A 16,548-nucleotide genomic window follows, 5' to 3' on the forward strand; every position below is an offset into this window, starting at 1 on the left:
ACAAGTCCTGCAGACTGATGAAGTTAAAATATAACTTTTTGGCCGCAATGAGCAAAGGTATGCTTGGAGAAAAAAGGGTGCAGAATTTCATGAAAAGAACACCTCCCCAACTGTTAAGTACAAGGGAGGATCGATCATGCTTAAGGCTTGGGTTGCAGCTAGCGTGCATGGGGAACATTTCTCTGGTAGAGGAAAGAATTAAATTAAATCCCAGAATATTCTGGAAGCAAACATCACACAATCTGTAAAAAAACTGAAAAGAGGATTGCTTCTACAACAGGATAATGATCCTAAACACACCTCAAAATCCACAATGGACTACCTCAAGAGGCGCAAGCTGAAGGTTTTGCCATGGCCCTCACAGTCCCCTGACCTAAACATCATCGAAAATATGTGGATAGACCTGAAAAGAACAGTACATGCAAGACGGCCCAATAATCTCACAGAACTAAAAGCCTTTAGCAAGGAAGAATGGGTGACAATCCCCCAAACAAGAATTAAAAAGAGCTTTTACAAGCTGGGATACTTGCCAGGGTGTGTTACCAAGTAAAGACCATGCAAGGTGCCCAAAGTTTTGCTTCAGGCCCTTTTACTTTTTTGTTATTATGAAACTGTAAAATATGGATTTAAAAAATAAATTGTTTAAAATTTTAAAGAAATGTGTCATCTTTAACTTTATGACTTTTGGAAATCAGGCATTTTGGCATATATTGAAACTGCCGTTATTGGTTCCGAAAGTTTTTCCCCATTAATTTCTTCCATAGAGTTTAAATAAATTCTTCCATAAAAGAGTTGTGAGCCATGGACCGAACCAAACAGCTCCGATGTAAATCACAACATCACAAACATTTTTGTGAGGCAAAAAAGTATTTGAAAATCAGACATAAAGACAAAGGTACAAGGCTGTGTACTTACCGTCTTTCATGAAGGCACAAAGGTTGTTGATTATAAGTATAGAAACAATATATTTTATTACAAATAGGAAGAACAATTTATGTCACTCACAGTGCTGCATGGGAGCGCGCGGTCATTCCAAGACAAGATTCGTGGGTTTCGTTGGACACGGTTCTCTGATTGGTGGACCTTTCTCTGCTGTACCATGGGTAATGTAGTTGTTTACCATGAATTCTGCTATCAAGCATTTGTTTTGACAACGCAGAAGGATGGCTTCAATGGAAGCATGGTAGATCTGTCTTTAAAGTTTTATATAAAAGTTATCGGTGAAAATCAATTAGTCGGGGATGGGGTAATCAAAGTATTGATGGTGACTACTACCCCTGTAGTCGTGAGTTCGAATCCAGGGTTTGCCGATTGACTCAAGCCAGGTCTCCTAAGCAACCTTTTGGGGAGAAAAACATATATAAAAATATATAATAAATACAAATAAATGGGATTTTTACTTCCGGAACCAGACTGTTGTCATTGTGTATTTTGTGGTCTACTTGTAAAAGTGTAGACCTTTTTACAACAAGCAGCTCACTTTTACTAGAAGAGTATGGTTAGAATGAAGCTCCATTATTTCAACCTAATATAACAGATAACAGCCAAAAAGCATTAGAATTCAATCTGGTAAACTACTTCAATCATCGGGTTGTCAAATCTCTTTAAAATATACATAAGCTCTGTGTTAAAAAATAGACCGTGACTCACCTCAGAAACATGATCAAAAATCCATTGTCACAATCTAACAGCATGCAGATCACTGCTACTGCTGCCTGCGGCTCTGTCTTCATTAACACGTTTACCAGAGCTGTTCACCGCAGTGCGTGACAAGGATTACAGCTCTCATTATAAAAGTGAGGATTACACACTGCCTGTCTCAACATCTTAATCACATCCTGCTGACCTACACATAACTTCTGCCACACAGTTATGCGACAAGGTGAAAAGTGAACGGGACAAAAGGAAATTGATCAATTAAGACTGATCTTTTCACCACACGTGTTTTATTTTTAAGATATTTAAGGCATTAATTAAACCACTGCATAATTACAGGAAAACACCACACACCTACAAAATTCCTTAACCTTCAATAATTTGACAACCTGAAAGTTTTACTGCATAATAGGGTTTACTTTTGTCCTCCAAAATAGCTAACATAATGCCACAGGTTGCAAATACATGCCGAGCATTCCTCAGAGATAAAATATAATAAAATCACATACAAAAATAAAAGCTGTATGTTCAGCATGACACGAATATCCACTATGCACCATTTTGCTTCAAGTAAACTCAGACAAATTACATTTCACAGTCCACACGATACAACAACATCAAAAAGGCAACACATTCCCCAGAATTAATTAGAGCAAAACTCATGTTTTGAAAATAATTGTGATCTATAAAGGCATTTTCCATTAGGACTGAGAGTTAACCAAGCAGTTAACTAAGGTAAACATAAGTGGCCATGCAATGTCATGCTTAAAAAAAAAAAAGAGTTTCTTTATTATGGCAGTGGTGCAGTAGCGTCTGTTTGGCACTGATAAATGAACCGAGGTCTGGCTCAGAATGCTCTTTGAGAGCTTTGGGTAAACCAAACTACCTTTTTCAAAAGGCATTAAAACATTCAAATGACTGTCTTTAAAGTTGTGCATGACTTTGTGTAGCAGCTTCTGGATATTTATGACAAATGGCTAAAATAATGATTTTCAAAAATGCTCTGGGCATATGGTAAAAGAATCACTAAAACTTCTTCTGTTAAAGTTATATCTCTTGTGGACAGCTGTCCTAGAGTATCGCTCTGAATTCCAAATCTCTCACTCCCTATACTCAGAACACCACACTTTCGTCTTCTAAAGACTTAATGATACTTCGATTTTCCGGGTCCCATTTGTAAATTTCGTCATCAGCACAGTCCATGTGTACACCCCAATTTTTATAGACACTTGGACTGTCCGTGTCCGAGAATGTCCATCTGTGCGTGCGCCTGGAGTTGACTGTACTAAAGAATACGACAAAGTTGTCGTAGTGGGCATGCGTCTAATGCATTTGTACAGGTTTGCGGTCAAAAAAGTATACTTTAAAAGGCTGGAACACCCGACTGTGCGCAAGACCGTGTGGATTTACACAACATAGGATGGCATTGGAAGAGTAATTTATGTTCACTCCCCCTGCCATCCTACATATAGGAAATTCACATACGGTATGCAGACAAACAAAATATACCCTAGCTTTAAGGCTACACCTCTTCCTCATCCTCCACCTCTTCTTCATTTCCAGGCATCGGAACTTTAACCCAGTCATCTGTGGCCAGACTGTGCTTCTTCTGGTGTCGTTTGTAGTTGTCCCAGTGGCCGGTGGTGTAGCCACACTCTTGGCACTTATGGGGCTTCTCCCCTGTGTGGCGCAACATGTGGCGCTTCAGGTTCATACTCTGGTTACAGCTGTATTTGCAGATTGCACACTGAAAGGGTTTGGCGCCCGAATGTACCCGTTGGTGCCTCTTGAGATTAGCCAGGTTCCCGCAGGCATAGTCACACAGGTGGCATTTGTAGGGTTTTTCGCCAGTGTGTACTCGATGGTGTCGCTTTAGGTTGTCGAAGTGAGCGGAGGCGTAGTCGCATTGAGGGCACTTATATGGCTTCTCTCCACTGTGGGTCTTCATGTGGCGGGCCAGATGGTTGGGGTAGTGGGTAAGGAAGGGGCAGGAGGCACAGGTGTAGACCTTGTCCCCTCGCTCTGTGGGGCAGCCTGATGTGTCCTTAGTCAGCATCTCCAGTGTGCACTTGGCACAAATCTGGGCTGAGGATCCATCCTCATCATCCAGGACCACGCCACACAGCCGGCAGGTGAAGGGGAAGAACATGGGGGGTAGGGTGGCCGGTTCAGAAGCAGTCTGTCCTGACTGCAATGCAGCTGTTGATGATTGCTGTGTTGACCTGAGGCCATCAAAGGTCTGCAAGTAGCTCACATCCCTTCCCATGTGGGGGTGCGATTCAGACTGCACAGCATCTGCAATTGAAGGACATTTAGTTACAACTCACTGAGAAACTCTCTCTTTGACCAAGTTTACACCTGGTATTAAGATGCGTCTCGGGTGATCTGATCACAAGAGGTCAGATACCAAGGGGAGACTAAATACATCTCTTACTGCATTTGTGTGTGACTAAAGAAATAATTTTAGAAAAATGGATCATTGTTTTTCCTAAATATACTTCTATTTTGATTAACTTTAAATGATCTCTCCATCCAACCATCTTCTGCCAGTTATCTGGGTCCTGGTTGCGGTGGCAGCAGACTAAGGATAGCAGCCTTTTCCCTTGACACGTCCTCCAGCTTGTCCTTGTGGATTTCAAGGTGTTCCCAGGTCAGCCGAGAGATATTACCCTTCCAGTGTGTTCTGGGTCTGCCCCGGGATCTTCTTCTAGTTGGACATGCACCTCCGGAACTCCTCTGAAAGATGACCAGTGGAGCAGCGGCTCTACTACTTCGGCTGCTTGTATCCACAATCTTATTATTTCGGTTACTACCCAAAGCTCATGACTATAGATGGGGATGGGAACTAGCGACTAGTAACTTTAGATTTTTGACTCTACTCTCAGTTCTCTCTTCACCACCAAACGGACATTAATACCAGGTGTAAGGTATTTGATTTTCTTTTGACAAATTAAAAGCTTACCTTCACTGGGGGCAGAAGCCACATCCATTTCTCTTTGACCTACAGCAGTGCAGTTTAAACTGTTGTCTCTCATTGGTTGAGGATCACTTTGAGCATGGTTTACGGATGCATGCATGCGTTGGTGCCTCTTCAGGTTCCCTAAAGAACTGCATGCAAAAGTGCAGCTGTTGCACTTATAGGGCTTTTCTCCTGTGTGTATGCGCAAATGCCTTTGGAGGTTCACCAGCTGTGCCGACGCGTAAGAGCACAAAGGACACCCATACGGCTTCTCGCCGTTGTGTGTCTTCATGTGTCTTTTAACATGATTAGTGTAGCGTGATGTGAAACCACAAAGTTTGCATGAGTGGAGTTTCAGGGAACTGTCCTCGCCACCAGCACTCTCATTCCCTCCCCCTCTAGACTCGGCATATAATTCTAAGCTTGAGCAAATCTTCCTCTCTTCCACAACCCCTTTACAGCAGCGCATACAGTAGGGCCCTACTAAGTCCATGCTGGATCCCAGAGGGTCATCCAAGACCTGACTACAGCCCCGGCAAGAGAGGTACGATGCAAAGGCAGACTCTGAACCCCTTTCTTCACGCTCGCTTTCGGTCGTGTGCAGGTCATCAGCATCACTCTCCATACTGAGGCGACTGAAGGGGGAGCACTCCTCGTCTCCAAGGGGGAAGCCAGATAGACTGATGTCAGCTGTACAGGACCAGTACAAAGCACACAACAGAACACTGCATTATAGTGTGTGTGTATGTATATATATATATATATATATATATATATATATATATAGACACACACACACACACACACACACTAGCAATTCAGGGCTGATAAAAGTACATTATTTCAATATACAGTATGTAATATATAAATATTTAAAGCTGATCATAACTTTTGTGTAGTATTGGTACTAGTCTCTGACAAAGGTTTTAACACACACGCACCCACAAGCACACACACACAGTAATACAGGTTAAAGAAAACATACTGCACATAAATTTAAAAGGATATTTTATCCAAGAAATTTTATTCTGTCCTCATGGAATCACGCTCATGTTGTTCCATACCAGTATGCCTCTCTATCTATCTTCCGTGGGAAGACAATGAGATATTAAGAACAAGACACAAACCAATATTAGGCAGAATGACAGTCTTGGACACCATTCACGTTCATTGCATGGAAAAAATATGCGATGAACGTGAATGATGAATTAAACTAACATTCTGCCTAACATCTCCTTTTGTGTTCCACAGAAGAAATAAGTAACACAGGGTTGGAACAATGTGAGGGTCAGTAAATTACAACAGAATTGCACTTTGGTGGGTTAATTATCCCTTTAAATGCTTTAAAGGTGCAAAACAACATGAGGATAGCACAAATTCAGCACAATTATTGTAAATATTTGAAATTTATACTTACCAAATAAGCCAGAGAAAAATAAATTGCAGTGTTACGTAAATTCTGATAAAAGGAAACAAATACAAGGTGGCACCCGAATGAAGGAAAGAGGCTGCAGTGTTTCTGATAAATGTTTTCCTTTGCCAAGTCCTTATGGACATGTAACATGTAGAAATGTGTGAATCTGATGCCTGAACGGGCCTTTATATTGGGCATTTCTGAAACCCTGGGTGGATGATTACACAGCCTAATGATAATGATGCTGACTATAATGGCCCTGCTGATGATGCTGATAACTATGATAAAGACCCTGAGAGATGATGATGATGATGATGATGATGATGATGATGATGACTAAATGCCTTGCTATAATGTGTCCTTGATGGTGATGGCTGTCTCGATGACCATCATATACAGTATTAGTTGTTGCACACTGTATATTTTCCTGACTTGCCATTTTCAAATGGTGTGTTCTGTCAGAATGCCAAAACCAGAAAAGATTTGATCCCACCCAGGGCAGGGGTCTAACATCTACCATCTGTACATTAAGCATCACACTGCTGAATGCGATATGTCTGCATAAATCTACTTACATTAAATATACATCTTTGCAGATAATGTTCCTGCCCATATTGAGCACATATGGCCCTTTATAAATGCCAACAATACAATAAAATAACAAATGTTTTTTAAATAATACAAATATGGCATAAGCCAACATATAATAGTCCTTAAACAGTGTGATGTCACAGCTCTCAACCCTCTACGGACAGGTTGGAGAAAGAATCGCTATTGGCTAGTACTTTTCTTTTTTTTTACTCGCCAGACTTAACGAAATGTAAGCATAATGCAACTGAAAAAGATATTAAGCTAACCAGGAAAGGGGCATCTTCACATATATATATTAGTTAGTATTTATTAGGGCTGGGAATCGGTAATTGTTTTTAAACAAATTGCACAATTTTCTGTAATAAACCACGATTAAATTATGACACATGGTACAACAAACATAAAAAAACCAAATATTTGTACTTTATACTTCGTCTCAAATGAATCTCAAGAAATTGGTTAGTCATCATTTATTTGAATTAAAATAAATGATAAAATGTTCCATTCCCCGCCCGACAATTTACAGGTATTAAACTTTGATACAAGTATATGCATACATGCCATGATGTGCTGTAATTAAATGTTGGGCAAAATCCTATGGTATTTCACAGTGGACATTTTTTTAATAATAGGATAAAATGGGTTGATTCAATTTATATCAAGCATTATTGGTAAGATAAACTTAAAGTGTACATTGCCAATACATTAGATACTGCATACAGATATAAAACATATTGAATGCTGATGTTTAATTTGCTGAAGTTTAAAATCTCAAAACTATTATTTTCTCTGGCAGCCATTCAATCTAGAGTTTACTTGGGTGCAGCTTACTCAACAGTCACTTCTCAGTCTCTATCACGCAAACAATAGGTCTCTGGCGATTTCGCTTGACACTGGTTCAGACGACAGCAGTTGCGAATTTACAGGTGATGCAAAGAGATACAGCAGCTATCTCTCGCAAAGTCTCCATAGAGCTGTTCAGCTTGTGGTCACAAAACCCAGAAGAGTATTCGCCATGGGTTCCCTTTTAATAATTTTGGAACTTATGAGTAAAATGTCTGTGGTAAACATTACTTGACAAAACGTGGACGTTTTGTTCTACAACATAAATTACACACAGTCAAACGTGAATTTTGAAGCCGCTGTGTGTTAAAAAAAATTTAAAAATATTTAAAATAATAATATATATATATATATATATATATATATATATATATATATATATATATATATATATATATATATATATATATATATATATATATATATATATACACTTGGCTGAATTAGACTTCCGGGTTCACCTACAAATTGATGTCAAGACTGAACAGCTCTATTCTCTACACAGTAAATCTGCTCCTATGTTTATAATGTCTGGGACATGTGTTGCGTGTAATGACGAAATCTGCAATGCTCCACACAATTAGTTTCTGTGCTAGGATGTGCAGTTGTGTCGAGTGTGTACCTCCTGAACATGTATATATGCCAATTAGCCATTGAAACTGGGCAAAAACATTTAAGCCCATTTGTACAAAGATATGGGTTCCTGGCCACAGCCACGCCCCCACCCTATTCCTAATGTCTCTGTTACGTACATAACCTCGGTTCCCTGAGATGATGTTTACTAACGCATATGGGGAAGGCCTTCATACACAACCTATTTGAAACCTCTCTATGATAACGGCAATATTCTAATATTGGATATGGTGTTTGAGCCCCGCCTGTTTAGGCGCAAAACTGACCGCTCGTTTCAGTGAGTGATCCTCATAATGAATATATGAGCTATAACCATATAGTATGAATTACTCCTTATGAACCCAGCAGGGAAGTGTTTGTGACTTATGGAATTATATCAGCCTGAATACAGGCGGTTGTGTAAATGATGCAGAGCCCATACTTAAAAAGGGGGCATAAGTACCGGTATATATATATATTTATTAGGGCTGTCGATTTAATAACGTGAGATTAATTTTACAAAAAAATAACGTGTTAAAAAAATTTACGCATTTAAATCGCAATGCTTTCCTGACAGATTCAAGCTTGTAGTACCACCTGTTTATTCCAGAGGGCAGTAAGTGAAATTTCAGCTGTGTGGGAATGTGTCCACGCTGTAGTATTTTGGAGAAAATATTGTTTGTTTGTACATACCTCTATTTTAACTAGTTTTTCTTTGTTTTATAAAATACGTTTTATTTGGTTTTCACAGTTTTGAAGTTAATATTTTCTGATTAATCTGTTTATTTTTCTTGCCAAGTTTTTTTATACACATGTGTAAATTTATGTCTATAAAGCCTCTTTGCACTTTTTTGGAAAGACTTAAAATATTATTTAAATACTCTTTGTACCTCCAACAACTCCAAAGCATTGAAAAACTTTGCACTATGTAATGAATATAATGTATTGGCATTAATGTAATATTTAAAATGTCTGACGCAGGTGTAAATTGACGAGTCCTTAAACAAGCCCTCATAATTAATCTCCAACTGATTGATAAATTCACTTGTGAAATGGATTGCTGTGAACTGTATGCCAATGATTGTCTTACGATCAATAATATGGTAGTAAACAATACATTGTATTCTAAACCTGCTTTTTGAATGTTCTTATCAATGATGAACTCTTCTGCCACAAGAATGTAATTCATTTTAATTATCTGAATATGTTTTTATTTTATATATATATATCATTTTTTAATATTTAAAGATAACTATGTATAATTATTTCATCATTATTGAATTATTGTTATATGAGGGGCTTTCTCATCAAATATTTGTATGTGTGATTAATCGCGATTAATTAATCGGGACACCATGTAATTAATTTGATTAAAATGTTTTATCGATTGACAGCCCTAATAAATATAAATATAAATATATATAAATATATATATATATATATAAAATATATATAAATATATATATGGCCAATGAATAGCAAGTGCTCTAAACAGAGAGGACTTATGAAGAAAGAGACGTTACATCTAGGTTGTAAAACCTTGCGAACGTGTTTTGCGAGGACCATCCTGCTGCAAAACATATGTCTTGTAAGGACACACCATGAGTCCATGCCCATGAGGAGGCCATGCCTCTAGTTGAGTGTGCTTTAACACCAACTGGGCAAGCCAGGGTAATTGCATCGACAATCCAGTGAGAAAGTCTATGCTTGGAGACGGACATTCCTTTTGTGCGTCCTCCATAGCATATAAAGATCTGATCAGACAGTCTGAACTGGCAAGTACACTCAACGTATGTAGTGCCCACACACGCATAACAAATGCAATGATTGTTCATCATCTGAATTAAATGGAGGAGGGAAGAAGGCCTGAAGGTGAACCCCCTGCGCTTTGAAGGGTGTTCAGGACCTTGGGTACATAGCCTTTCCTGGGTTTGACAGTGGATGACACCGCCACATATCCAAATGCTTTCTGGAAATGTTCTCCCCAGTTTGAAATGAGATGGACACTGTAAAATGGCTGAAGCAGTAAAACTGTGCTGGCATAATAAAGCCTCTGATTGTGGCAGTAACAGCCAATTGTCGAGGTAGTTCAAGATGCGCATGCCGCTCAGTCTCAGAGGGGCGAGAACTGCATCAATGCACTTTGAAAATGTACGAGGAGCCAAAGACAGTCCGAAGGGCAGGACTTTGAATTGATGCGCTGTTCCCTCGAACAAATTGATGTCGTACAATTTTGATATGACAGTACGCGTCCTTCAGATCTATCAAAGCAAACCAATCGTGTGGGCATACATGTGATAAGATCCTTTTCGGAGTAATCATTTTTTTTCATGTATTTCGGCTCGTAACACTGGCGCGTCATCGGATGAAACCGTGGAAGACAGAACGCTGTTGAAAAGGGGTGGCCGGTGTGCAAAATTGGACCATATAATCGATCGTATTTGCACCCATTCTGAAATACCCGTTAGGGCTCGCCACGTAATGGGACAGAGGGCAATTTGGTTTGCTCACCATATATGATTCGACGCTCACAATAGGGAAGCAGTTGCGCATAATGTGTGTGCTTTGAAGAGGAAAAAGGGGCTCTTTATTGAGAATGTGTGAGCATCTAGTGCATTTGCAACGAATGCTGTATTCTTTTTTTGCACTTATTGCATTTATTTGAGTGCAAGACATAGAAACAACATTTTGAACAACAATATACCTTTCCCAGTCTGCAGTCTGCGCATTGATAACAGTTTGTGCGCACTCGCAGTCAGTTTAAACATCTCTACTACGCTTGCTCGTCACTGCCATAGCGAGAATCAATCGAGTGTCTGGTGACAAACAACTCAGAGATACAGTATTGTGTGAAAGTTCTCACAAAAATATTTGTCTTCAGCTTTAGTGTATCAATAGGTAAAATACATTTTAGACTCCCAAACATTACTTTTGCAAATAGAAAAGATTAGAATAGAAGAACAGGCAGCCCTGCAACAGATGTAATGGCCCTCACAAAGCCCCCCCACTGAAAATCGTGTCAGTCTGAGATTACATAAAGAGAAAAATAAAGCATTACATTTAAGCAATTCAGACTTAATAGGTAAAAGAAATGTGGCAATTTCTCCAAGAAGCTTGGAACATCCTATCTGCTAACAACCAAGCAAAACTATGACCAGGTGTACGTAGGAGAATTGGGGCTGTTTTAAAGGCAAAGGAGCCAACACCAAATACTGATTTAGCTTTTTTTAGGTTTACTGGACTTTGTATTAAGTTAATTGATAAATTAAAACGTATTTATGGCATTAGTTTTAAAAACATCCTCACTATGCAACATTTTTCACAAGTGCCTAAAACTTTTGCACAGTACTGTATATGTTCATCTTGAACAATAATAACAGGGAAAAAAGGGTAATTCTGCAACAATGGAGTTGAGCGCTTTTGGAGCTTGGATACAAATGTTTTGTTTTGAGGGCACTGTATCTCTGGTGTGTGGGTGTATGTGTGTCTGTAGACGTAGACCGATATATCGGTTTTGCTGATTAATCGGCACCGATAATAGATTTCTGGAACTATCGGTTATCGGCAAAAATCCACACATTAGTTTTCCTCCAGTGCTGGAGTGGCTGGGAAGGGTCTGCTGTCCTTATACGGTATAAGAGCGGCCTCTAGAGGCGAAATAAAAACCATCACTTCACTGATGCCTTGTGGTGTTTGTTTTGACACGTGAAACTACACTACATGGCTTCAAATGCGGATTTAAAACATCAACAACAAAAAGGTACCTGTACAGTACATGTAGTCTTATCATTAATATACATTATTACATATAATTTACAAGTAATTAATTTGTTGACTAGATTCTACAAGCTATACGTGATATACCCAAATGTTTAAATGCCACGAATGTTATCATCTATTACATCTATTTGCATTAGATTATATATCCAGCTGGTCACATTTATGCATTCCTTAGCCAGCTACGTTGCATATTTCAAGCTAGTGACATGAGAAAGCAAATGAATATCTTCATGCAGCTGAGAGAAACATATTAAACAAATCAGAAACACATCTGATTAAAATTAAAAACATTTTATCCTCACTGTTAAATGATGACTTCAGATTCATCACATTTTTGCACAAAAAAAAGACTAGACACAGCACAAAAAAATAGCAGGTGTCTCAAGATGCTTTTAAAGTTATTTTTAGTTAAACATATCATCTAAAAACAGCACTCCTGCACGAGACACTGAATAAACAAAAACAAAGTAAAAAAAAAACATGTTATTCTAGCGCGTTCACATAGAAAAACAAATGGATGGTTGAAAAAGCATTCGGTGTGAACAGCCCATTACAGTTGGTGGAGGTCTTTGGCTATTGTGTCTTGCTCTCTTATAAGCATTTCTCAGATTAAGCAATGAGTTGTTTAAATGCTTTGTCAGGAAAGATTTTCAACTTGTAAATGTGTGTCTTGAGATCCTTGCGTTCTGCTCCAGTCTGTTGTGTTCCATCTGTTTTAACATCCCCTGGCCTGTGCTTATAGTCTGAGCCACTTCATCACAGAGTTCAGCCAAATACCACTACTATCTGTGAATATTGCTACTCTACATACAACTGTACTGAATAAAAACAATGTGGTATTTTGCTGTTATTATGAAGCATGAGTCTGAAGTAGTAGGAATCAGTGTGACACCATGTGAACTGTCTTCTGAACCGTTTTCCCACCTCATTTTATTTTTGACTTAACGTTTGAGAATATGGACGGAATAAACTTTTTTTTATTTCATGCACATTAGTTGAAAATTTAATTCTCTTTTTCATGAGATTTGTTTTGTTTATGTATTTATTGAGCCCTCTAATGGACTAAGGAAACTAGGTCAATTTAAAAATCATCTGACTTAAAAAATTTGAATATTAGTCCATATATATATATATATATATATATATATATATTAATGTTTATATATTTATTTTATTAAAAAAGTACAATACATTTTCATGGTTCAGTCAGTACTGTTTATTTTTGTAAAAAAGTTCATCACTATTTATTTTGAGTGTTATTTTTGATTCCGTATCAAAAACTACTGGTTGATTAATTGGTTATCTGCAGATTCTTCCCAACGTAGTTATCAGTATCGGTAAAATCCACTATTAATTGACCTCTATGTGTCTCTGTGTGTGTATGTATGTATGTACGTACGTGTGCGTGTGTGCCCACATGTTCACAAGATGGTGATAACAGAACAGACCATAGTCTTTCAATATACGGCAAAAAAAAAAAATAACAATAGCAGAAGACCACGTTGGGCACTTTATTAGGATCATAGTGTTTCTAATAAAGTGCTCAGTGAGTGTATGAGCATAATAGATATCTATAATAGATAATAAACATTACTCTTCTTCATCAATCATGAAATCACTCACCACTATCATGTATTCTGGTTGCGTTCCAATTTTGCAAACGGTTGTGTTGCAATGCATTGAGAAACAGCCTTGTCCTCAAACTTCACTAGGAGGGTTGAGGAGAAGAGTAGAGCTGCAGGCATAGCTCCAAATCGGCATTAAAGATATAGGAACCCCTATCCTAAACCCTTTTGGAGTTGGTGCAACACCATTTTGGAGTAACCCCACCCTCTTTTGGAGATCCCACCCCAATTTGGAGGTCTCCAGCCTGCAGCTATACCAACTTGGGGTTGAGAGCATGGTGAATTAACACACATGTGATTACTATAAACCAACAACATAAAATCCACATTATTTGGTTCCTGGGTTTAAAGGCTCATTTAACTCACCTGAGAACTTTTCAAGGCCTATGATCCTGTTGTCATTGTCAGGATCTGAGAACTCAAGTTCTTGTCCCAGGAGAAAGTCGCTCTCAAAGGTAAGGCTTGCTGGACGTACTGTGCCTAAGCCATCTTCAGAATCCACTGGGGAAAAAAAAGAAGTTACGTTTATAAACAGCAGCTGTAAGTCTCATAACCGTTATATTGAACATTTAAGGCAGCAAGCATTTTTTAAAATATTTATGTTCATTGGTTGACTTCTCAATGGCCTTATACACTCCTCGGTTTTTCTGTACTTTTACTGCCATCTACTGGGCGATGTGGAAATTAACACACATTATTTGAGAGCACAAGGGGTAGCAATGAAACGTCCAGGTTTTATTGTTTTGTTTTGAGAAAGTGCAATGGATAAATAATTATCTTGAGGAGGTGGATGAATCTATAACCACCTAGCTTGTTTGTTTGATCGTTACAATATGCACCATTCCATTTAGTCACAGGTTTGAACTCAGGCAAGATAGACCTACCAATTAAAATAATTACTGAAAAATCTATATAACCATTGCTTTTTGGCATTGTCCGACACTTTTTCCGTGGTGGATATATATATACACACACACACACACACACACACACACACACACACACACACACACACACACACACACACACACACACACACACACACACACACACACACACACACACACACACACACACACACACAGACAAACTGGTTGCCAAAAGTTTGGAATAATATACAGGTTTTGCTGCTTTGTGATCAGTTGAATACCACTTTTCATTCCAAAGTATAGTCAGGACATTACTGATGTAAAAAACAGCACCATCACTAAAAAAAAAGTCACTTTTGATCAAATCTAGACAGATCCCATTTCCAGCAGCCATCACTCCAACACCTTATCCTTGAGTAATCATGCTAAATTGGTACTAGAAAAATCACTTGCCATTATATCAAACACAGTTGAAAGCTATTTTGTACATTAAATTAAGCTTAACATTGTCTTTGTGTTTGTTTTTGAATTGCCACAGTATGCAATAGACTGGCATGTCTTATGGTCAATATTAGGTCATAAATTGTAAAAAAGAAAAAAAAGAAACAGCTTTCTCTAGAAACTCATCAGCCAATCACTGTTTTGAGGAATGTAGGCTGTAGTTTCAATGCTTGAAACTGCCAAAAAACTGAAAATTTAAAATAAAGGATTACACTACAGTCTTCAAAGACAACTGGTTCTAACAAAGACAGAAAGAGATGTGGAAGGCCAGATGCACAACTAAACTTGTGCATCTTCACGTTTGAACCAGAAAAACAAAAACAAAACGTTACAGTTGGCAAAGAAACAGACATTGGACAACAGATAATTGGAAAAGTGTGTTATGGATCTTAACCCAATTGAGCTTTTGTGGGATCAGCTAGACTGTAAGGTGCGTGAGAAGTGCCCGACAAGACAAACTGACAGCTAGAATGCCAAGGATCTGCAAATCTGTCATTGCTGCATGTGGAGGATGTTTTAATGAGAACTCTTTGAAGTAGTTTAAGAAGTTGTGAAAAATGTTTTCAAATTGTAACAGTATTTTTTCACGTTATTAATGTCCTCACTATACAAAATCTATACATTATTCCAAACTTTTGGCAGCCAGTGTATATGTATTAATTCATTACTTTAAACAAATATTGCAATTCTGATTGGTGATTTTAGTTTCATGCAGTCATATGACTGCATATACAACATATGCATAACTTCTGGGGGCTTATTTATTTGACTATTAGTTAATACCACAAAACCAGTTTCTATGATTTTACTGAATAAGCTAACACCAACCAAAACAAAACACATTTATGGAAATTAAATACATTGTAAATGGTAAAACTGACAAGACCAAAAAGCAGCTTACACTTTACAGGTTGTGGATTCTGCTGTTTTCTTCTAGGCATCTTCCAGAAAGCCTTTATTATTGGCAACCTCCACTGGATTCCCTTGCAAATGACCAACTCATTCTTCACAGTAGCCTTTTCAACTGTTAAAAAGACACGTTTAAACTAACTTGCATGTCAACACAATCAATTTCACAGTTACACAACGCATCTATGGGGCTAACATGCTAATCTTACAGTATCCTTTAACATTAATAAGACTGCGTTTAAAAGACATTTCAAATTCATAGTGCAACAGAATACATCTCTATATTCCCACATTCGTATTGTATGTCTATAGAACTGCATGAACCTTACCACCCAGGCTGTTTGCTTACTGTGTCGACGTGAAGCACACACACATCTAAATACTCAAACTATAATGTCAAGCTCAGCAGTTGTCATAAATATACCTCCTCCTTCTGCCTGACACGTCAAATAACGCTTCTGGTCGAGGAAAAAGAGCGACGTTTAACAGTGCACCTCTGCTCGCAGTCCGTTATTCTAGAAGACATCGACCACAAAGAAAGGCAATTAGTGGAATTTTTTTTCATAACTTAATTGATTTCCAAATTGCCATTGTATCCATTTTCTTCCGCTATATTGCGTATATCCGGTTCCTTCCGTTACGTATTTCCGGGTATGTCTTGTAAATCCATTTTTTTATATTTTTCTTGTCCGATAAGGTAGCCTAATGTTAGATTAGTTTTGACCGCATCAGTGGCAATAATAATAATAATAATGATCATAATTACAAGAAGAAGAATGTTGTTGTTGG

At 38.1% G+C, this 16,548-nt stretch overlaps 1 protein-coding gene across 2 annotated transcripts; it reads right to left on the reverse strand.

Moving 5' to 3' along the window:
• Window positions 1-1,939: 1,939 nt before the first annotated feature.
• Window positions 1,940-16,354, reverse strand: znf513a (zinc finger protein 513a). 2 transcript variants are annotated; one of them, XM_052096177.1, is made up of 5 exons: window positions 16,184-16,354; window positions 15,752-15,874; window positions 13,847-13,981; window positions 4,619-5,305; window positions 1,940-3,951 (listed from the first exon to the last, which is right to left on the reverse strand). In XM_052096177.1, exons 2-5 carry the CDS (start codon window positions 15,789-15,791, stop codon window positions 3,179-3,181), a joined length of 1,635 nt encoding a protein of 544 aa, XP_051952137.1. In that variant the 5' UTR covers window positions 15,792-15,874; window positions 16,184-16,354; the 3' UTR covers window positions 1,940-3,178. The 2 variants fall into 2 exon arrangements, with proteins under 2 accessions (XP_051952137.1, XP_051952138.1); XM_052096178.1 differs by lacking the exon at window positions 16,184-16,354 and adding an exon at window positions 16,089-16,145.
• Window positions 16,355-16,548: the final 194 nt, after the last annotated feature.

This window comes from Xyrauchen texanus, chromosome 28 (genome assembly GCF_025860055.1).
Source record: "Xyrauchen texanus isolate HMW12.3.18 chromosome 28, RBS_HiC_50CHRs, whole genome shotgun sequence".
NCBI classification, from domain to species: Eukaryota; Metazoa; Chordata; class Actinopteri; order Cypriniformes; family Catostomidae; genus Xyrauchen; species Xyrauchen texanus.